At 42.3% G+C, this 23,125-nt stretch overlaps 1 protein-coding gene across 3 annotated transcripts in view; it reads right to left on the bottom strand.

Moving 5' to 3' along the window:
- IGHMBP2 (immunoglobulin mu DNA binding protein 2) overlaps positions 1-23,125 on the bottom strand; it is a 121,147-nt gene that overhangs the window by 91,624 nt on the left and 6,398 nt on the right. For all 3 annotated transcript variants that reach the window (XM_060261194.1, XM_060261196.1, XM_060261195.1), the window contains exons 2-5: positions 22,105-22,277; positions 14,282-14,474; positions 12,012-12,109; positions 791-954 (exon numbers count right to left, since the gene is read on the bottom strand). In XM_060261194.1, coding sequence (XP_060117177.1) covers positions 791-954; positions 12,012-12,109; positions 14,282-14,474; positions 22,105-22,277 — 628 coding nt within the window. The remainder of the gene's footprint in view (positions 1-790; positions 955-12,011; positions 12,110-14,281; positions 14,475-22,104; positions 22,278-23,125) is intronic.

The following is a 23,125-nucleotide window of genomic DNA, read 5'->3' as shown; positions in this document are numbered from 1 at the left end:
TAGGGTTATCAGGTCTCAGGGTTTGACATGAAGTTTCCAGGGATGAAGTTTAACAGCCTTTTCAAGATCTTCGAGAGTAAAAATTCTAGAGTGAGAGATCAGAGTCAATGGGACAAGTAGGCTCTTTCTACATGGTTTGAGAGATTTTGTTATTCACTCCTCTACCACCACATATCCACTCTGAAGCATGAGGCAAAGCCAGGCTTTTAAGGTGCCATCTTCTTTCCTCACCAGGCTCCAACACTGAATGGCTAGGGATGCACCCTTCAGCTCCCAGGCTCTGCTTATAAGTCTCAAAATCTTTCTGTTAGAAGACTTGCCAACCTTAAACAATGTGGAACATGGCAGTCTGCAATGGATTCCTCTTGTGTTTTCGTCTTCTCGCAGTTTTTCTTCAGGCAAGAATGCAAAACAACTCAATACCACTGAGGAAAATGAACAGGCTAAAACAATAGTTAAGACGTTTCAGGAGGGTTGATATCTGAGTTTAAATATCAGGTCCCCAGCCATCCTGTTATTTTGGAAAAGTCCTGTAACCTACTCAATCCACTCTCCAAAATATACACTTAGGAATAAGAGACCTATCTAGTATACAGCACTGTGCTGAGGACAAATAGAGTGTAGACTGTAAACTGCTTACAGACTGTGCTAATATAAGAGCTTGGACATAGCTTCATCCTGTTAATCCAGTAACTTTGATGCTCACAATGGCACAGAAACTGTAGTGAAATGCAGCATGGATGGGATTTGGAATTATGCAACTCCTTAGAATTTATACCCACTTACTCACTTTCAGGCCTTGCTGCACAGCTTGGAGTATTATTTCGACCACAGTTGTTGTTTTGCCTGTTCCAGGTGGTCCATGGATGATAGAAAGCTCCTTCTGTGCCAATGAAAACTGAACAGCCTCCTTCTGGGAGGCATCCAGTGATTCATTGTAGAACTTCAGTAGCCCTGCAAGAAGCAGCAGGAGAAGTATTTGTTCAGATCTCAGTCCCTGCAAAGTACATTTGCACAAGAAAGCAAGCACGACAGTACACATAAGAGGCATTTCGAAGTGCATTGCATTCGATGGCAAGAATCACCTTTTCAACAAAGGAAACACTCTGATTAACCCTCTGGGAAGTCAAGATCCCCTATGTGAGCCCCCACTGAGTTCTGGCTTCCTTTAAGAAAGACTGTGTTTGGCGGCAAATATCTCAGTCCTCTAGTTTCATATTTCTGAGACAATCTGTCTCTGTAAACCATCACTGGGAACAGAAAGTCAAGAAACTATGCCAGATTGCACTTTAAAAAGACACTGCACCAGTTACAGTAGGCCCATTGTGATCTTCCTGAAAACTTATAAAAATATGTTTTCCTTCATTAACAGGCCAAAGCACATAATGAATAGATGCCATGTGGAAATATGCTTTAATGTTGACACTAACCCATTGCATACATTTCGGGGAAAGCAGGCAAATGTTGGACATTTCCTCTTAAGAAGTAGACATAAGTTATTTTGTTCTGTAAGTCAAATCAGTATTATCATAAATGATTCTTTGAATCATAAAATGAAATACATCCAAGACTTTGATTTTTAAAAAAATATTTAATCTCTTATTATAGTGAATGGGTCAGAGCCAGCAACCAGCCATCACAGGGATCACAGGCCTTTCCCCAAACTGACCTCTTCTGTTGGTAGTTCCACTGAGCAAAGAAGTAGGAGACTTAATTGTATCCTTCTCTCCCTCCTCAGTTCAGCCTTCTGACCCTGTGGCAATTAGTCCATCCTGCTCCCCTGATCCTAAGAATCAATTTTTCAGGGATCAAAACGAAGTGGGGGGGAGGAGAACAAAAGGAAAGGTTGGCATCTTTCAGCACCTTCTCCCGATGGATCACTGGATCCAGCCCTACGTAGTCCTTACTTGATATTTCAATTCTTTTTCAGAAGACACTGAAACATTTCTATGGATAATACTGATTTGACTTACAGAACAAAATAACTTATGTCCATTTCTTAAGAGGAAATGTCCAGCATTTGCCTGCTTTCTCAGACATGTATGCAATGGGTTAGTGTCAACATTAAAGCATATTTCCACATGGCATCTATTCATTATTCTAGTACACATAGCTTTTAGTAATTTGTATGTTTTATTCGATCAACAAGGAGTATCCAGAACTAATGCCCATATTATTGCAACAAAAGAATGAAGGAAAAAAACTGAAGTTCTACACAGTTCCAAAGTACTTGCAAGCTTACCTGGGGATGCAAAGCATAACTAGATGCTACAAACTACATGGGTTTGCCATGGGGACTTGCAGCTATGTTGTAGTTGCTAGTTCCTAGTAGAAACTCATGAGTAACAGTGCTTCTGAGTCCCTTGGACTGGAACCACTGCACATTAGAAAGAGGAATTCCCATCTTTTCCCTGTGGTGTTTTCAGCTGTTGAAATAGCCTGGGGAATGCACAGGGGTGGGGAGTGTTATCTGCTTCATTGGAAGCCAGCACATGATGTCTTCCCACAGAGCAAATAACAATCTCTCACCATGGCTCACAGGCTTTTCAGCCACAGAAAACAGCACAGAAATTCCTTCTTCTGCAGCACAGTGGCCTTGATCCAAACTGAAGCCCTGCTCCACCTTTACTCATGAGTAGTCACCAAAACTAGCATCTATAGTACAGCTACAAGTCCTTGTGGCAAACTCATGCAGTCTGTAACATCTAGTTAGGCTCAAAAAAAGACACTGGAGACCCTGAGCTGGGAATAAAGGTAGCAAAGAGAGAAATGTTTTAAATAATAAATAAACATTTAAAAAGGACCTGCAGCACATTCCATAGTTGCTGGCAAAACCAAATTGGCAGCAGAAATGGTATACATGGTATTAACCAGAATACTGGTTCAGTTTTCTTGCTGCCCCCTAACCTATGGATGTTTATTATCTGTTAGGGTTGCCAATCCCCAGTTGGGGGCAGGAGATTCCCCAGTTTGGAGGCCCTCTCCCCACTTCAGGCTTATTAGAAAGTGGGGAGAGGGAGGGAAATGTCTGCTGGGCACTCCATTATACCATACAGAGACAGATTTCCATAGGGTAAAATGGAAAATTGATCCACAGGTACCTGGGGCTCTGTGAAGACCGTTTTTTGAGGTAGAGGCACCAAATTCTCAGCATAGCATCCACTGTCTCTCCTCAAAACACCCTTAAGTTTCAAAAAGATTGGACCAAGGGGTCCAATTCTATGAGCCCCAATGAAGGTGCCCGCATCCTCCATTATTTCTAAATTGAGGGAAGGCATTTAAAAGGTGTGCAGTCCCTTTAAATATGATGGCCAGAACTCCCTTTGGAGTACAATCATGCTTGTCACACCCTTGCTCCCAGCTCCGCCCCCTAAGTCTCCTGGCTCCATCCCCAAAGTCCCCAGATATTTCTTGAGTCAGACCCGGCAACCCTATTATCTGTTTGTGTGTCCCCTATTAATTTCAAGGGAAAAAATGAAACAATTTTGTTCAAAAGTGCTCCTGGGATTTGACATGGACAGCAGGGGGCTATTTCTTGGGGACATTGGGGGGGGAGGGGTCAAGGTCCACACACAATCAACATCACCTTCAAACTTTAAAATCCTCACTGCTGGACAGTTAACACAGTGCCAGCACTCTGCAACCCTAAGAATTTTTGCATGCTTTCACCCTTGGCCAAGCAAGTGTTTGAGGAGTTCCTATCCCTGGCATTCCTTTTTCATTATTGGTATTCCAGCCTTGACCTTTCAACTACCCATTATGCCAGGGGTTCTAGCTCCAGGCTTTATTCCATGGCTTGTTTGATGACCGTGTAGCAGCAGCAAGCAGGAGAACATTTGGTTCCAAGGTCCAAGGAAAAGCAACTAAAAAAACAAGAAGGGGATTTTGCAAAAAGGAACAGCTGGTAAGGAGGAGTTGTCACTCACTGGTATTTGGCAAATGCTACAGGGAACAGGCTTTTTAAAATTTCAGGCTGGCAAAAGACACTGAATGGGCTATTTAAAGTCTCTGTAACCACAAGGAGCTGGCACATCAGAAGGGGCACCAGTGCCACCTTTGCTAAGCCAGGCTGCCAGGAACCATCACATTCCAAGAAGCAGAGGAATAATTTCATCTCTGAATCCATTCAGTTTTCTAGACTTCTGCTATGATGACTAACAGGAAACAGACTTTTGAGGCTGTTTTGTAGGAAGCAGAGTTGTTAACATTACTGATTTTTCTACAAGTCTTGCTATTTTAGTCCCTTATTAACTATGATGTTCTCACTCAGCAATATATTTAGTGGACCAGATAATTTTAGATTGCCAGAAGCAAACATCTGAGTTATAGATCTCTTCTTCAAGCAGAGGCATTCAAAGCAAAGACCTAATAAAAATTATGTGCAACAGCACAGGTTGATGTTCTTTTAACAGCCAGAAGGGTCTCTCGAATGAGGACAAATCCAAGTAACAAACTCTGCTTAAATTTTTCTTTTGTTATAAAGGCAAGTTTGACTCTGTGAAACATCGTCTTCTCTTTTTAAGCTTTTAGAGAACTCAAAAAAGTTCAGAGCCGGCATTTTAAATATTAGCTGTCCTATTTTAAAAAAACATTGTGTTTACCATTCAAGAGGGTCTCGAGGCCTAATTTCCTTCAGACTTGCAACAAATACTGTGTCCCTCAGAAGTCTGAGGTCTTATAATGACAGTCAAATAAACCCAAGATTTGTCACCATACTTTACATCAAAGTTATTACTTTAAAAGTCATTTTAATATTAGAGTTCAAGGATAGGAGAGCCAGTGTGGTATAGTGGTTAGAGTGCTGTCCTAAGATCTGAGAGGTCAGGCTTGAAACCACACTCTGCCAAGGAAGCTCGTGAGGTGACCTTGGACCAGTCATACCCTTGAGGTCCAAACTACCTCACAGGGTTATTGTGAGGGTAAAATGGAGTATGATGTAAGCAACTCTGAGTCCTCATGGGGGAGTGTCACGACTCAGGGGGGTCTTACCAAGTACTGCCACCACTCTGGGTTAAGGGGTCCCCTTAAGAAGGCCCAGAGTCCCCTCCCAAGCCCTTCAGGCCTCCTGTAGCTTAGGCCAAATAATAGGCGTGAGGACCAGGCAGAGTGACCAACAACTAAAAGGTTTATTTTAAAGTCAGTGCTATATAAATTAACAAGGTGCATAAAACAGTAAAAGGGTGAAGGGAAAATAAACTAAAGTCCTAACACGTCTTAACTTACGGTCCCTAAACTACTAACCAGCACTCACCCCTTCCCTTGGGTGAGGGAGCTTTCCTTGGTCAAGTTCTTCAGGCACAGCCTACCTCTAGCTCAGCCTTCCAGGGAAAGAACACCCCCTTCCTGGGCTTAGCCTTTATATTCTCTTCCCAGGTGCCACCCCCTCTGAGCCTGCTTCCCTCCAAACCACTTGCTATCCAATTAGAGGGACGGAGGGGATCCTGGGAGATGTAGGCTTTTCCCAGTAACTCCTAAGCAGGCTTTCCTGGGACCCGCAGGCCTCGCTAGGCCCAGGATCATGACAGGGAGAAAGGAGGAGTATAAATGAAGTCAGGTGGAACATGCTCCCAAACTGAGATCAAGGGTCTGCAAGATTTATTACAGTTCTGCAGGCCTGTAAAACAGCTGCTCCACCAGGCTTCTGGCTAACCGGCAGTGTCCATCCATCTACTTAGGCTCCTCCTGCCCAAACTGCCCTCAAATCACTTATGGTACAGAAGGCAGTCATCACCATCAATTGTAATGGGACTGGTTATCATATTTCTGCCAGCCTGATCTTCAACACAGGATGCACAATAGATTATTGCTGACGTACTATCTTTTTATTCAGGACTCTTACTGTTATAGTTTTAAGAAATTGTTTTATTGTTTATATCTATGTCGTGACCTGCCCTGAGCCTGCTTGCAGGGAAAGGCGGGATACACGTCAAATAAAATAAACACTTATTTGAAATATCTTTTATGAGAATGGAGGTGAGAAGAATTGCAGTCAGTTCACAGAATCAAAGAGCTGGAAGGAACCTCCAGAGTCATCTAGTTCAACCCCCTGCGCTATACAGGAAATTCACAAGGACCTCATCCCCCCACAAACCCCCAGTGACCAAGACCAGAAGATGGCAATAAAAAACCCCTCCCCACACTCTTCAGGATCCCTGGCAAAACTGGCCTGTGGAAAAATTGCTGCTTAACTCCAAAGTGGTGATCAGCGTTTCCCTGGGAGTGTAAGAAGGGGCCACACGAATTAAGCACTGATGCAACCCTTCCTGTCCTCCTCATTATCTGTCTAATTCACAGAATCAGCATTGCTGTCTGATGGCCGTCTAGCCTCTGTTTAATAACATCCAGAGAAGGAGAGTTCAACACTTCCCAAGGAAGCCTGTTCCGCTGAGGAACTGCTCTAACTGCCAGGAAGTTCTTCCTAACATTTAGCCAAAAACTCTTTTGATTTAATTTCAACCCAATGGTTCTCGTCTGATTTCTGAGGAAAAAAACCAACAACACACCATTCTCTAGAGGTCAGCCCTTCAAGTACCTGAAGATGGTGATCATATAACTTCTCAGTCGTCTCCTCTCCAGGCTAAACGTACCCAGCTCCTTCAACCTTTTCTCATAGGACTTGGTCTCCAAACCCCTCACCATCTTTGTTGCCTTCCTCTGGACATGTTTCCACTTGTCTATATCCTTCTTAAATTGTGGTACCCAAAACTGAACACAATACTCTAGTTAAGATCTAACTAGAGAAGAGTAAAGCAATAACATCACTCCACGTGATCTGGATATGATACTTCTGGTGATACAGCACAAAATAACATTAGCTTTTTTTAGCCATCGCATCATACGCTGACTCATGTTCACTAAGATCCCTAGATCCTATTCGCACATACTACTGCCAAGACAAGTCTCCCCTATCATATAATTATGTATTTTATTTTTCCTACCTAAATGCAGAACTTTACATTTATCCCTGTTAAAATACATTTTATTTGCTCACACAAGACTCCAAATATTATAGTATATGCAATCCAGAATGCAGACAGCAAGTGGGCCCTAAGGACAGCATTCCTGAAGGTGGAATAAGGAAATTTTCCTCTGTCAATCCATTTCCTCATTCTACCTCTGGAGATGCTTGCCCTGATTAGGGCTCATTTGATGTCTGCATTCTGGATTATAGAATAGATTCCAACACAGAAAGACAGAATAGTTACCCCCAAAAAATGGGATATGGGATGAGGAGATCACATGAATCAATTCCATCTATTTCAACATTACATTCAATGTGTCAGATGGGTCTGGAGATGGGTCAGGTACCCCTGCTGAAAGCATCAGTGCATGTGATCTCACTCCCACCTGTGCATAACCTTGGCACAGCTGGAGCCTTGCATGATCCCACCTTAAACCATGATTCAACAATTCCAAACAGCATAGAAAAGATCTTGGTCTACAGCCCTAAACCCACACTAAATAAGCATCCTTTCTACTTTCTACATTTGGAAATAAAATAAATACCCTTGGAAAATTATGTAACCAAGAAAGCAGTAAAGGCAGTAATAAAATTCAATTCCAAAATCCCAATACAATTCCTATTGTTCAGATGGCAGACACAAGGGAACACTGAAACGACAACCTGAACTTATAGAATGTCCTCAGCAGGTAGATGAACTTTCATAGCCCATTAGCCCACTTTGTCAAGAGTGCCTTTTGCCATAAAGCTATGGAAATAAGAGTTATGATTGTATGTAACCTATAGTAACCTTTGGGGTCCCACTGAGCTGCTATCTCTGTACTTTCACACACTGGCCTGTTGTGTTTCCAACGTATCACGTACCCTTTCTACCCTGAGAGCTAGCTAGACACACTCACAGTTTTGCTTCTGCTGTGTTAGAGGGGCCTGAATGACTTGGGGGGGGGGGGTTTACTGATGATTGGTAGATTTTGCCACTTTGGCTTTTGAAATACGTAACAGACGGACCCTATGTATATCTAGGTGGACAGAAGCCACTCACTTTAGTTTCAGCAAGACCTGCTTGTCTGCCATGTCTTTGCTTATTCAATAAACACCTTTAATGAAAACAAAGAAGTGTTGATTGGTGAAGAACTTGCAGTACTAGACACACTTTACAGAAAAGGAACATGAATATCAATATCTAAGGATTTCATAGAACAATTTTAATTAAGACTACCACACAAAAATTGTTCTCCTCCTATCCTCAGTCTAAACCTTAAAATATTATAGATTTTATTTAAACAAACATTTTGACCCACACTTTTCTGCCTCATAAACTTCGAAAAAGCTTTTGGCTGTACTTGGCACGCTACACAACCTAGAATAGCCATAAGATGAAATGAGAGGGAAATTAAATCCATACATCAGTCCATCAGAGACAGAACAGATACACGCCCACATAGTAAACCAAGAAAATAAGAGAATGAACCTTAACCCCAGTTGGCACATTTAGAGCTACCTGGCAAAGCACTTTAAGGATAGCATAGAGTTAATGAAGGATGATTTCTGGTATGCCAGGCCTCTCTCAATCACACAGCAGAGCTACTGAGCCAAACCTCTCTTCCTTCGGTTGGCTGAGGCTCCTCCCCCTCCCTGTACCCTGGGAAGGGAGGGAAAGAGGGAGAGTTTCCTTTGCCCAATTGCCTGCAGATACAAAGAAAGCACCTTTATGACCTGCAACACTTTATTCAAGGTTTGAGCTTTTTGCCTTGCTACAAAGGGAGAGAATTTTGTTGGCTCGTTATGCTAGGAGTCTCCTGGGTGCAACTGGGTTTGCTTCCCCCTTTATCACTGTATTTATGCCCTCATGATCCAGTCTTTCTCAGCAGGAAAGCATATGAACTACTTAGAAGAGGAAGAACAAGCCAGGAGTAGGCTGAGAGAGTGTGTCCAGACCAAGTTCACCCAGCACATTTCCTCTGATTTTTCTTTCACATTTTCCTTTGATTTTCTTTGATTGATTGGATATTTTGAACTTGGACTTCCCAAATAGTAGGCTGATACTGACCACTATACATGGCTATCTTTCAATTCTTGTACTGCCTCATAGAAGTTGTAGTAATTTCTCTGGGGAAGACTATTGTTTTGGAGACAAACACATAGCTCTCAGTCTGTGTCATGGCGCCTTCACATGTTCTTGACCAGCACATGAGGCAGCTTATGTACAAAAATTCACAATGCCCAGCCATTTCATGTTTCCCTCTGGGTCTTAGGCTCAAGCATTGACCATTAGATTTCTGTAAATAATGTCAATAAATCAAAAGTAGGCTTGCAACTTAGGGATACACATCTGAACAACATTTTCATGATTACTACAGCATGTGCATTGTTTTAAGCATGTTTTATTTTAAGTTAAAAAAGCTCCTTTAATTGTGTTTGTCTATGCCCTTTACAAAGTTTATATCTCTACTACTTGGCATTATATTATGACTTGGCTCTACAAGGCCTCATTTATGTTAAATCCGCCCCTCATAACTAATGAGCTGGACACCCCTGCATTAAAAAGAACTGTGAGATTAATTTTTTTTTACTATAAATCACAGGGAGTACTTTTCCACAGTACTTTAATGCAGGACTCAGCTTATGCCTTGATGCATCCATGCCTTCTTATGTGTATATATTCAAATGAGCCAATCTTTAGTGAGTGTTCATGTTTTACTGAGTGAAATTTTTTTGGAAATGTTGAAGCCATGGTGGGGAAAAGGTTGTCCCCTGTTTTTCCCCAAGGAAAAAAATAACATTTTAAGAGAAGGATCGAAGGCTTTCAGCTGCCTTGGTGGGCTCTTCAACCAGACAGATCCTTAAAGAGACAGCGACATCTAGTCCACTGAAAAGAGGACTTGGATTGAATTTCATGGTTTAATAATCTCACTGATTTTCATGGCTTTCATGGTTTAGTAATCTCACTGATATACCATAACTGCACCACCCAAGGACAGGGTCCCCAATGCGGCACTCATGGGCACCATAGTATTTGCCAGTGTCTTTCCTTTGTGCTCACTAAATGTTTTTAGAAAGTGGTTAGGTCATGGTAGGGCTTTTGCCCAGTAGAGCTTCTGATTGGCTGTGCAAATTTTTTTAAAGTTGCACTGTCAGCATTTGCCAACACAGCACAAGGACCTTCACTGTATGACTGAAGGGAAACTGCCTGTATGCATGGGGGACATTCTGGTATTTGGGCAAGCTTTAGGAGCAAAAACCCACAGAGTTTTGCCCAAATACCAGAGCATCCCTCATGCAATTACCCTGCCCACCCCTGGAACACCCCCCCCAAATGCCCCCACCAGACAGGCGAGGGTATCTTGCAACCCTAGCTGTTACTGCACTTTATCTGCAGCTGCTCTAGTAACACAGAAATCATACAAGCCCTTCCCTATGTGGAAATCACCAGAAATACAAATGAAAGAACCTTTGCAGACCCTCCTTGACAGCACCATAACATTCCCATCAGCACGAATAGTACACAAGTAGTTCCACCATACAGAACTCTCCACAAAATGATTATTTAATTTCAAGAAATGATGTGATAAAAATAAGAGTGGTAACAGATTGGCTACATATGTGATGCTTATGGGAGAACACTGCCCTCTGGTGGTTACCAGCAATCTTTACACAAATGTAACATGCAACAACCTTCTTGATGAGCTAGTTTCCTGTGTTCAGATAAGCTTTTTAAAATGTAAAGACATATAAAATATTATCCCCTAGCTGCACTTTGACGAAATTGTCTCAAGAGTGCTCTGCCATGTGCTTGTAGTCAATCTTAATTAAACATCTGGCAAACCGTTGCATAACAAAGCATGTGCCAGTATTCCCCAATGACTGACCTGGACAAGATGGTATGCCTTGTTGATTAGATTTTTCAAGTCTTGGCCATGTAAGGGGATCTGAAGTGACTGTGACCTTTTTTGTCCAGGTATTCTTCTTAAGAACAACTGGGTTATTTTGTTTGCACAGCAAGAAAACCACTTAATAGTGCATATATTTATTACTTAAGACCTATTATATTGTGGAAGTTATGGTGTACTTTGAAAGCAATTTGAGCGCATTGGTCCTGGTGTCAGGAATAACTACAAAAACTGGAAGGATCAGATTGGCAGTGCTATCCTATGCACAGATACTCCAGCCTTCCCTTCAAAATCAAAGGACTGGAGTACCTATGCATAGGATGGCACTGTGGGTGTGGGGCCCTATCATGGATATCTGGATAGGCCCCATTAAAAAAACAAAGCCTGCACCGAATCAGGAACTGCACTTCAGCTTTGGATTTTGCAATCATTCTGGCTATCTGCCACTGACTTCCCCTTCTCTATGAATTTCTGATTGCAACAACTCTGGGGAACATTTCTAAGGCCCCTATTCCTCTATCTAATATCACATTAACCAGTGAAGAACCAACAACTGGTGGATAGAAGAAAGTAGCCATTGAGGCTAAAATAGGGGAAGTCTTATATGGGATTGCTAGCAAACATACATGCATCACCCTACTGCTTGATGGCTAACAGCAAGCATCATGTACATCACAAGAATGGAACAGGTGAGGTGGGGAGTCTAGCTACTGACCAGTGGCCAATGGTAGGATCCCAGACACATGGATATTCCTCAAAAGTATTGGCATCGCTGCACGATCAAATCCCTTCTGTGTAATCATTTACCCTGAAATTGTGTGATTGTGAGAGTGATGGAGGGAGAGTACCATTGCAAGGGGTAGGAGGCAGGTTATAGAGGACTCAGCACTGAATCAGATCCTCAGTTTGCATTTTTGTTTCAAAGCATTTAGGGAATCAGGACTCATGAGGGACCCTGAGGAGAATTATACCCTTCTAAGCCCGTTGACTTCAGTAGACTTAGAAGGATGTGACTCTGCTTAGGACTACAGTGAATGAGCACAAAGACACTCAATAAGTACAATATCCCTGTTGGGAAAGCACATACTGCTGTGACTGCTTCAGTTGCTGTGACTTCCATGGTTTTATCTACATTGAAAAAGAAAAGACAAAGTACTTACTTGTATCACTGGAGTCACTAGGTTCAGAAGTACCAAAGAGGACATCAATAAGACCAGATGATGGGCCAGAGTGATACTGACTGAGTGTGTTTAAAGCCCTGACAAAAAAGAATACAAAGAAGGAGCTCTTAAAGACAATTCCTTTACTGACTTCAAAAAACGTCAACATCCCATATCACTAAAAGGAATTTACGTAGTGCCACTTAAGGATAAGCGGTTATAGAGACTTTTTTTTAGAGTTCAGCAGCAATTAGAAACTGTGGGGTTACATTAGGTTCCACTTCACTTTCTCTCCAAATAATATTTTATTATTTTTGCAAACCCAGCACTCTTCATGTCAATGCACATATTCTAACCTCAGGGTATTACTGTTTCTAGCCATGGGGAGAAGGGAGGGAAACAATAGATATGTATGGCTATTTTAGTGTTATTTATTATGGCATTTATAAGCTATCTTTCTTCAAATATAGAACTCAAGGCACTGCTCTGATCACCTGGAGGTAACTTGCTTTAATAAGGTCCAGTCTTAAAAGGGAGAACCACCCAGATTATCATTATATACAACTGCCACAGTATAAAAACATGATAGCAAAGCTTGTATCCCTTGAAGCAATCAACACAATTCCTATTATTAAAAAATGTTGCCAGCACCAAAATGTGGGGCAGTCAGGCAGCCACACAGAAACCCAGTAAAGCCAAGTCAAACAGAGAAATATCTACATACTGCATCTGACCCAGCTGCTTTCCTTACTGTGGTCATCTGCTATTGAAGAAAAGTCTCCAGTGCTGGGTGTCGCTTCACTGCTTGCAGTCTACGGAACTGCAAGGAGAGAGGCACCTTACTCCCCATAACACTAGACTGAGAAAAGGTCAAACAAGATATGACAAAAGTCACAGACTTGCCAGTCTTTGAATGTCAAATTATAGTTGTGCACAGACCTGAATCACGTGGGAGCTGCAAGGGGGAGAGAAGGTTTAACTCTTCCACTCCTGTACAATTTCACAAATCAAACCCTTCAAAGGAAAGAAGATGGGTATCATCTTAAGGCCGCCTTTAAAAGATTACAACAACGCAATTTTGATTTGCAAAAACTTACAAGAGTGGAAGCATTATTCCTCTTTACCCTCAATGTGGCTGTGATCTCAACTTCACCAGCAACTGTCCTCCAAAAGATGGTTGAAGACATGACTGTGGATCTCCCAACATCATCTGCTCTGAACTAAGAAAGCACTCTACTACAAATACAGATTTCAAAACAGACACTTGATAAAGCATTCTGGGCCCTTCTGCACTGCTTGTGGTCTTGTAGCGGGGTACAAGAGATAAAGCAGAAGGAACCAAATAATCTCCCTCATTAGTTATTACAACTTTGAAAGGACTTTAGAAAATATTACAGCCATTGTAAAGGCATGTTTGCGTTCTATTTAATAATATCAAAGCAAAACCTGTGATCATAAAGCACTACTGAATAACCAATTCTATTGGCAGTGGTTCATAATACATCTGGCATCAGCTCTTCCACGGTCACAAACTGAATTTTGTCTTTTCTCAGAGTATGAAATGTTCTTTGGTGAGGCTTCAGTTCAACGTACAACAGGCAACATCTCTTCAATGAACACAGACTGAATCTAGCCTAGACCACGGAAGAGCTGATGCCAGATGTATTATGAACTAAAGTCTCATTAGCATATATGGTTTACTCTGAGTAAAATAGTCATGTGAAGTTGAGTGGAATTATCCTTGATGAAGGAGAATATTGTCCCGAAACACAGCTGATACCGGGAATACGTATTGTTATTGTACACTTTACCACATCATTTGAAGATATTGTACATTTTATCACATCGCTGGAATTCATAACATTCTGGGAGACTGCCTTCATTCAATTGCACCAATAGCAGTGGTTATTCAATAGTGCTTTATGATCACAGATTTTGCTTTGATATTACTGATTTTTACTGTGATTATCCTCTGTTGCTTTCTATTTAATACATCAGATAACTAGAACTGTCTTGTGTTAAAAGAGTTAACACAACTGTCTTGTGTTAAAAGAGTAACAGCATGGTATTGCGGGTAGAGCACAGGCTAGGATCTTGAAGATCCAAGTCTGAATCTCCGCTGCCATGGAAGCTCACTGTGCCAGTCTTATACTTCAGGTTGTTGTGAGGATAAATGGAAGACAGAATAATGATATAAGCTATTTCAGGATCTCTGCTGGTGAAGAAAGATGGGATAAAAATTTAGTAAGTAAATAAATAAACAAACGTACCTTTTAAGTCTCTTATACGTAACATCATTGGTAAGTTTCAGCAGACGATAAGAATTCTCTTGGTCCAGGCTCACAGGGCTATTATGGGGCTCATCAACTGCAATTGTAATTAACTTGGGGGCCATGCGGGTGACAATTCCTGTGGCCAGTTGATCCTTTTGGCCATCCATTTCATATAGCCCCACAATGTCACCTGTGGAAGAGAAAACATTGCAGAAAGGAAAATGCAGAGCATGAAACAGTAAATGTTTTAGTAGAAACACTACAGTTAAGCATTCTATTCCTCAGCAATGGATGCTACATCTTGCAATTCAGTCATCCAGGTCTTCAGAACTAGCTGCTTACATCTCTCAGGATTCCCACTTATCCACTAGCCTCATCAAAACCCCTTGCAAAACATGCCCTTAAAAACAAGACAGAAAGAGCACAGAATTTTACTTTGTGTGCACAATTTCATATCTTGAAATTTCAAAAGTTTGGCCCATGCTGGCCCATTGCTTAGAAAGATACAGCATAAATCCTACTAGAAACCAACCTGCATTTTAAAGATATGTGTACTGACTCTTGTTATATTTCCATTTTAGCTCAAGATTGTCAAATGAAGAACATGGAAAATGGTGCCTTGAATATGCCTTTAAAAGAAAAAACTCTGCCTTGCATTGATGCAGAAACTGACATGCTTTCATATATAGGCATGCTCTATTGCTGACTTGGTTCCAACACAATTGAGGAAGTTGGCGGATTTGGCTGAACAAACAGTTTAGTTATGCAAATTAGAGAGAACTAGGCATGGATAAGACCTAAGCAATGGAACCAAGCAAACCTTGGCAACCCTGACTTCCTCTTAGATTTGCTTCAATATTCTAGAATAGCTAACATTTGAGAATATTAAAGGTAACCTTACAGATGGGCCCTTTAAAAAGTCTGAGCAAAGATGGTAGTTCACAGAGATAAAAGCTCATACGATCTGAGTGAAATGAAAGACTGCGCAGCAAATCTGGATGCTGGGAAGCCCTTTGGAGGAAAATGCATCAATGTTCAGGTTTACTATACAGTTATAATGTTACCAAGCATTTGATTCCTGGTAACTATCCCACTTTCAGTGTTGCATGGAAGGAGGAGACAGGTCACAAGTATTAGAAGCTGGCTTCTGGATTCATGTAAAACCAGTTATGTGTCTCAACAGAAACCTCTACTAAAAGTAACTGGGTAATCTCATTTTCTTTTTATACTTTATGTGAGTCCCTCTCTGGATTCCAGAATACCAATGGGAAATCTAGAAAAGTCTTCATTATTACAGCCCAATCCTGACACTGCCATAGGCAATATGTATCAAGGGACTGTGTATTCTCCCGTGCTAAAGCACAGACATACAACAATTCCCAGATGCCCAAGAATACAGATAAAGCTCAATTGAATGTGAAAGACTTCCAGCAAATTTTCAATTAAAACAAAACAAAAGCCAAAAATGGAAACAGGAAACTCCTTAAAGACGGATCATTCAAGGCAACTACGGGTAATGATTTGGAGTACTTTGGTCCAGCTCTGATCCTGGGTTATAGAGAATCAGAAAAAGCTTACCCAGAAACCTTGGAGTAAGCATCCAGATATAGATAAATGATTGGGAGTTTGATGAGGACAAACTCTGAGCAGACATTACTAATGTTTTATATACTCACAACCACATTTATAGATCTAAAATATACCAATTTTATGTAAATATTGTTCAGGCTCCTTTAAAAAAATGTACTAATGGTGAGTAAGAATATTTCCTGGCTTGGAAAGTAAACGGAAGTACCAACCATTTGATTAATACCAGTGATTTAAATCTAGGCTGTTGGGTGTCTTAAATCATTATAAAAGCTATTGTTTAAGACAGTGAAAGAGTAAGAACTATATTCCTTTGACCAAACATGAGAAGAATACAATACATGCTGTCTGTACTGAAATAAATTCAGTTTACTGTACAATTCAGTAAAGGCAAAGAATTTTCAGGAAAAGTTTTGGAAACACTTTTTTCCCACCTTGCTCTTCCATGTTTAGTAGTATTCAGTGATAGATTCTTGTTGAATCTTTGCACATGGATGAAATAAGGCAGTGTTACTTCATATGAATATACAGGCAAATCTCCAAGACCAGATGGGTTGCCAATTGAATGGTATAAAACATTTTCATATTTCTTAATTCCAAAACTTCAGCAATTGTAGAATGAAATTTTTGAGTCTTGTTCATTGACATTGTCATTATATGATGCCTATACCATTGTGATTGCAAAATCTGGTGAAGACCAAAATCAGTGCCCAAATTTTCAATCTACTTCCTCGATGACTGTAGATGCCAAAATATTGATAGCTATTCTTGCTAACATACCGTACTTCAAAAGGCTGTTACAACTTTGTTGTACTGGTTAAGTGCATGGACTCTAATCTGGGAGAACCAGGTTTGATGCCTTGCTCCTCCACATGCACCTGCTGAGTAACCTTGGGTCAGCCAGTTCTTGAAAGAGCTGCTCTAGCAGTTCTTGAAAGAGCTCTCTCAGCCCCACCTACCTCACAGGGTGTCTGTCATGGGGAGAGGAAGGGAATGGAGACTGTAAACTGCTATGAGACTCTAATTGAAGGGCAGGGTATAAATCCAATCTCTTCTTTTTTTCTACACATAGACCAGGTAGGATTTATTCAAAGTAGGCAAGGCTCTGATAATCTTAGTCTGGTCACTGATCTAATTGCTCTAAATAGTAAGAGATCTGATCAGGTTGCCATTATCTCAACTGATGCTGAAAAAAGCTTTTGACAAAATATACTGGAAATTTACCTTTGCTACTTTGTCTAAATTTGGCTTTCCTCATGAATTTCTGAAGTGTATTAGAATTCTTTATTCATCTTCCAGGTCTAGAATGCTGACTAATGGCATATTTTCCACATTATTCCTCTTAAAGGATACTCAACAGCATTGACCTTTTTCTCCTGTTATTTTTGTTCAAAGTCTGGAACCCCAGGTTGTCTTTAAACAAAATAATGTTAATCATGGCTTTGTACATAACTCTCTTGAATTTAAGATTATTCTTTATGAAGATGATCTTTTATTATTTATTTTGGAACCTTAGTCTTCCATTCTTGCATTAATGAATATGATTAATACCTTTGGAGATTTGCTTGGAGATTTGATTAACTGTGCAAAATCTGAGTTGATGCCACTGGATGACAATATGTCATGCAGTGTATTTGCTTATGGACAATTTGCTTTCGGTGGTGCCCAGATGTCATTACTTATTTTGAAACACAGATTTTTAGAGATATTACACATATTATGCTAAATTTTAACAAATTAAATGCTGATAAAGTTTTGAATTTGGACAGATAGGCAACTTTAAATTTTGCTTCCCTGATTTTAGTTTATATCACCAGGCATACTCATCAACTTGTACTAATTATTGGGATTGCTCCTTGTAGTTGGACTATCCATCTTAGGCTCTTTTGGAGGCTTGTTTTCCGGTGCCCCCCCGGTGCATTAGGGTATACTTATGGTAGACTGGATCCCATTCCTTCTGTGATTTCTGCAGCTAGAGAACAATGGTGCATAATATGAACTGGATCCATTTTCACATGCTAAATTAACAGTATGGGCCAATCCAGACCTAGAAATTGGGAAGAAATCTTTCTCTTTTTTTGATGGAAGGCTTGCACTGATAGGGAAATTTTTCCTTTAGACCAACTGACAACCTATGATGATGAGTTTTTGTCATTTTCTCAGCTAAGGTCTGTTGAATGAGTGTTTACAAATGCAACCTGTTTGCATCTAAATATGGCTTTGCGGCACTAAGTGTCTCAGAGTCCCCTTGACTTCTGAAAACTCTAACTGAAAAGACGCAGAAAATGAAACCTGCAAGATTTGTCTATAAATATTTGATGTCTGTTAATATTATATGCAGAGTTTCAGAAATGAATGGAATAATAAGCTAGATTGCCCTCCGTTGCCCAAGCAATGGAATATGGTCTTGAAATGTATACCTGTTCTCCCCATGGATCTTAAGTTGTGATTCATCCAACAAAAAATTATGTTTAGGATATACTGGACACCACATAGACTCTTTGGCAAAGGTCTGAGTAAAATGTCTAATGGTTGCCATTATTACTCATAGGATATGTCACTTAAACCTATGCTTTGTGTATGTCCAGTCATTTGTTTATTCTTGGGAAAAGTCATTACCAATATCAATTTTGTATTAGAATGTTCATTGATGTTTTTAGGATGCATATATACTTTTTAACTATCTGCTCATTTCTTGGAGGCTAATTGATGGTCAATGAAGATAGACCTTCAGTGCCCTTACTACAGCCAAAAGACTCGTATTACAGCACTGGAAAAGTAAATGCCCACCACCAGTAAAATGAGAACTCTATCACTATTTGAATGTGTGGCATATAGATAACAAATGTGTATGGACTTATAGGTTTCTGGAAAACTTTTTATAGAAACCTATGTGTATAGTTGCTGGATTGTGAGGTGATGGTGCATTTGAGAGATGGTTCATTTTTGAAGGCTCTAGGGGCTCTTTCCAAAGTCCATATTTGCCTACACTCCACACAATATATTTCCAGACTGTCTTTTATTTCAAAGTAACCAAGGATACGATGGTGTGGCAGGACTGAAATCACCACCATCATGCATGCCAGCTATCAAACGTGAAGAGTGAATTTAGGTGTGCTACCAGATTCTGAAGGCTATGCACATGTGTTCTCTCTCTCTCTCTTGTGGAAGGAGAAAGAAAAACAAAGCATTCTCCAGCACAATGCCATAACAACACAGATCATAAACACATATGGCCGGCTAGCAGTCCTCCCTCCCCAAGAAAATTCCTTTGGTGGTGGTGGTGGGGGGGAAGAGTATTTCATGCAGCCTTTCAGATCATATATTAAGGAATACACAGGTTGGGCCTGGGTCACTGATCAGAGTCAGATGTAACACTACTCATGGCTGTAGGTTCTCAATTCCTATGAGCACAGTGCCCAATTAGGATCAGGACCATGGTACACAGGGAGGGGGAGCTTCAGTCTCCCCCCTTGTACCCTTTCTGTTAAATAGTGGGTCCAATGCATGAGGAGACTGATAGCGGTGAATCAAAGCTCTTTTATTATGATTACAGCACAGTAATAAGCAGACTAAGACTACTGAACTGGGCCAATGAGGCCAAATATATACACTGCAAAGTTCCCACGCTAGAATGACAATGGTGATTGGTTCAGGGAAGCAGAGATCTGAATCCTGCTTCCCATTGTTACTGTATCCCCAAGCTCAATCCTAAAGGCTCCAATGAGTCAGGCAGGAACTAGCAACCAACAACAGATACAGAATCACATACACAACCTTCCTCCCCCACTAGTCCGCAAGCCCTAACATACAAAGTCCTTGAGGTGTGCAGGCCTGCATTGCTCCCACGTTGAGCGCCTGGGTGCAGGAATGGGCGTAACCATGGCTGGTGCTTGTTCAGACCCTGTGGCTTCTGCAATAGTGTATGGAAGGGCTGGGGATGCTGGCGTGATGGCTGAAGGTGCAGGGGCCTCAGGTGCAGTCAGCTCGGCCAGTGGGGCGAGAGCTGGTTCCTGGCTGACCACTGGGGCTCTGACTTGTGGTGACGTCCTCGGGGGGGGGGCACGTGGGACTGCAGCTGGTCTATGTGGCACCGGAGGGTGAGGCTGCTCTCTGTCGTGACCTCATATGACACAGCCCCCATAACTTCCATAATCCTAGTAGGAACCCATGCTGGGCCACCCGAAAAGTTCTGGGTGTAGACTGGGTCCCCCGGAGTGAACCCTCGGAGAAGCCAGAGCACTTCGGGAAATGCTTGTAGGTCCAGGGCTTTGTGTGGATGCAGCCAGTCTAGGAGGGTGGACAGCCGCCAACCCATGAGAAGCTTGGCTGGGCTGTGGCCTGTGGCAGCGCAAGAGAGGGTGTGCGGCCTCAGAAGGAAGTCTGCGAGGCAGGCCTCCCAGTTCCTGTGGATGATGCGGTGGAGAGATTCCTTGGTGGCCCGCACCATCCGTTCCACCTGGCCATTGGTGGCCTGGTGGAAGGGCACTGATCTGATGTGCCATATCAGATTTCGAGTGCAAAAGTCCAGGAACTCAGCTGACATGAAGGCCATCCCATTGTCAGTGACGAGAGTATCTGACAGGCCATGTGTAGCAAAGGCCCTGCAGAGGGCGCTGATGGCCGCCTGTGAGGAGGTAGAAGCAACAGGGACTACTTCCAGCCATTTGGAGAAAGAGTCCACTATCGGGAAGAAGATTTGTCCCTGGAAGGGCCCAGCAAAGTCCAAATGTAGGCGGGACCAGGGTGTGCGGTGGACTCCCAATGATGCACTGGGGCATGGGGTGGTGCCAGTCTGGTCTCCTGACAGGTTGGCACCTGGCAACCCAAGACTCGATTGTGTTGTCAATCCCTGGCCACTACAGGTAGCTGCAGGCAAGTGCCTTCATCCTTACCACCCCGGATGAGTCTTGTGCAGAGCAGTCAGGACCCGCTTTCCCAAAGGAGGAACCCCTTGTGTGTGGAGAGTTCATCACGGCAGGACACGTAAGCTGCAAAATCCAGGCCCACCCGACTAGTGGGCCATCCCCTCCACACCCAGTCCAAAACTCAGGAGAGGATGTGGTCCTTGGTCGACAAGCATGCAATGTTCTTCATGTGCACTGGGCAATCCAGGAGATTCTTGATCAGGAGAATCTGGTGTGCAAAAGCGGGGTCTGGGTCTCCCGACGGGAGCAGCTCAAGGCACTGGCATGACCCATTGCCTTCTCCAGCGGTACTGTAGTGAGTATTAATACCTGGCCAGGAAAATGGACCAACGTAGGATCCAGAGTGGTGTCTGGTGGTCAGGGGCAAAGAGGCAGAGCAGCAGCTTGTGGTCTGTCAGGATGGTGAAAGGCCGCCTGTACACGTAGTTGTGGAATTTTTTTTTTTACTCCAGTGACTATGGCCAGGCCCTCCTTATCTATTTGCGCATAGTTGCACTCAGGAGATTGGAGAGTCTCTGAGTAGTAGGCTACCAGGACCTCATAGCCATCCAGTAGCAGATGGGCCAAGACAGTACCAACCCCCTAAGGGGAAGCGTCACAGGCCAAGTTGATGGGTAGCCACTCATCACAGTGCGCCAGCAAGCTGTATGAAGTAAGTCCTTAACCATTTGGAAGGTGGTGGGATGCTGGAGGCCCCAGACCCAGGTTGCATTTTTATCCAGTAGCTGATGTAGGGGCTTGGCTACTGCCGCCTTGTGGAGAAGGACTGCATGGTAAACATTTAGGAGGCCTAGGAACACCTGAAGTTCCGCCTTGTTGGTAGGTGCAGGGGCATCTCAGATTAGGCCAAACACCCCTGATGTAGCCAATCCTCCTGGAGCTTACAGGGCTCTTAGTACAGCACCTACTAAAAGCTCCATGAGGACTGGCTATATTATGGGGTTGTGGCCTAATATGCAAAGGAGATCCTGCTACAAAAAAAGCCCTTGGCCTGGACTAGGTACAACTTTGCAAAAATTCTAGCCCCTGCCAGTGAAGTTAGAACATGGCTGACCACAGGGACTGGTAGGCGTGGTCCTGCAAAGCCTTGTTAATGGTACATTTGTAGTCAGCGCAGATGTGGACACTGCCATTGGGCTTCACTGGGGTCACCATGGGGGGTCTCCCACCATGCATTTGACACTGGTTCCAAGACTCCTTGCGCCACGAGGTGGTCACGTTCCTCCGCTGTCTTAGGTTTCATGCACTTCTGTGTTCTGCAGTTAAAGCTAAACTTCGTCTTTAAGTCAACAGGTACTTACTTACCAGGCCCAAAACGGTTACAAGGCAGCTCTGAAAGTTCCGAGCCATGCTTTCTAGGCTGGAAAGTTACAAGCAGTTGGCCATACAACCCAGTTCTCTGACTGGCTATTTCAAGCTTCAGCAAGCAGACTCCTCTGCGCTGCAGTTCTTTCAAGGAGATACTTTCCTGCCACACCCTAGAAAGAAGAGAAATACATTTCAATGACTGGTAAGTGAATGATAAATATTAAAAAGTTTGGCTCTCCCCTCAAAAAACTGAGAAGAGAAATGAACATATGAACATATGAAGCTGCCTTATACCGAATCAGACCCTTGGTCCATCAAAGTCAGTATTGTCTTCTCAGACTGGCAGCGGCTCTCCAGGGTCTCAAGCTGAGGTTTTTCACACCTATTTGCCTGGACCCTTTTTTGGAGATGCCAGGGATTGAACCTGGGACCTTCTGCTTTCCAAGCAGATGCTCTACCCCTGAGCCACTGTCCCTCCCCTTGACAAGGGTGATGCTGATGATAGCTACAACAAAGCTGTCCAGAACATGCAAAAATGTGAAAATAATGTAGGAATGCCCTCTTGATTTTGGAGATATAGAGAAACAGATCAAACTCTTGACTTATTCCAAGGGGGTGGGGCTTGCAGGATTCCTTGTCAGTTTACCAATTTACTGCTCATCTACCTATTTTATTTTTATTTATTTTATTTATATTTCGACTTATATCCCGCCCTTCCCACCAAAGCGGCTCAGGGCGGCTCACAACACACAAACTTATATAAGTTTATCTTAAAAACATTTACATAATAAGGATTAAAACAGTAAATTAATAAAACATAAAACATAAAACCAGCGGTCTGTTAAATGCATTCTAATTCCATCCAGATACCTAGTGGTATCTGGTATATGGTAAGGAGGAAGGCTTACACACATCCCCTTGCCACACAATGGCCATGTGCATTAAGAGGCTGCTTCTCCTTTTGCTGTAGCTCCCTAGAGTTAAGGGAACCAGAGATACAAGTAAATTAATACTTTAG

Source organism: Heteronotia binoei, chromosome 21 (assembly GCF_032191835.1).
Source record: "Heteronotia binoei isolate CCM8104 ecotype False Entrance Well chromosome 21, APGP_CSIRO_Hbin_v1, whole genome shotgun sequence".
Taxonomy (NCBI): Eukaryota; Metazoa; Chordata; class Lepidosauria; order Squamata; family Gekkonidae; genus Heteronotia; species Heteronotia binoei.
The sequence above is the reverse complement of the archived record's forward strand: the minus strand, read 5'-3'. Positions and strand labels throughout refer to the sequence as shown.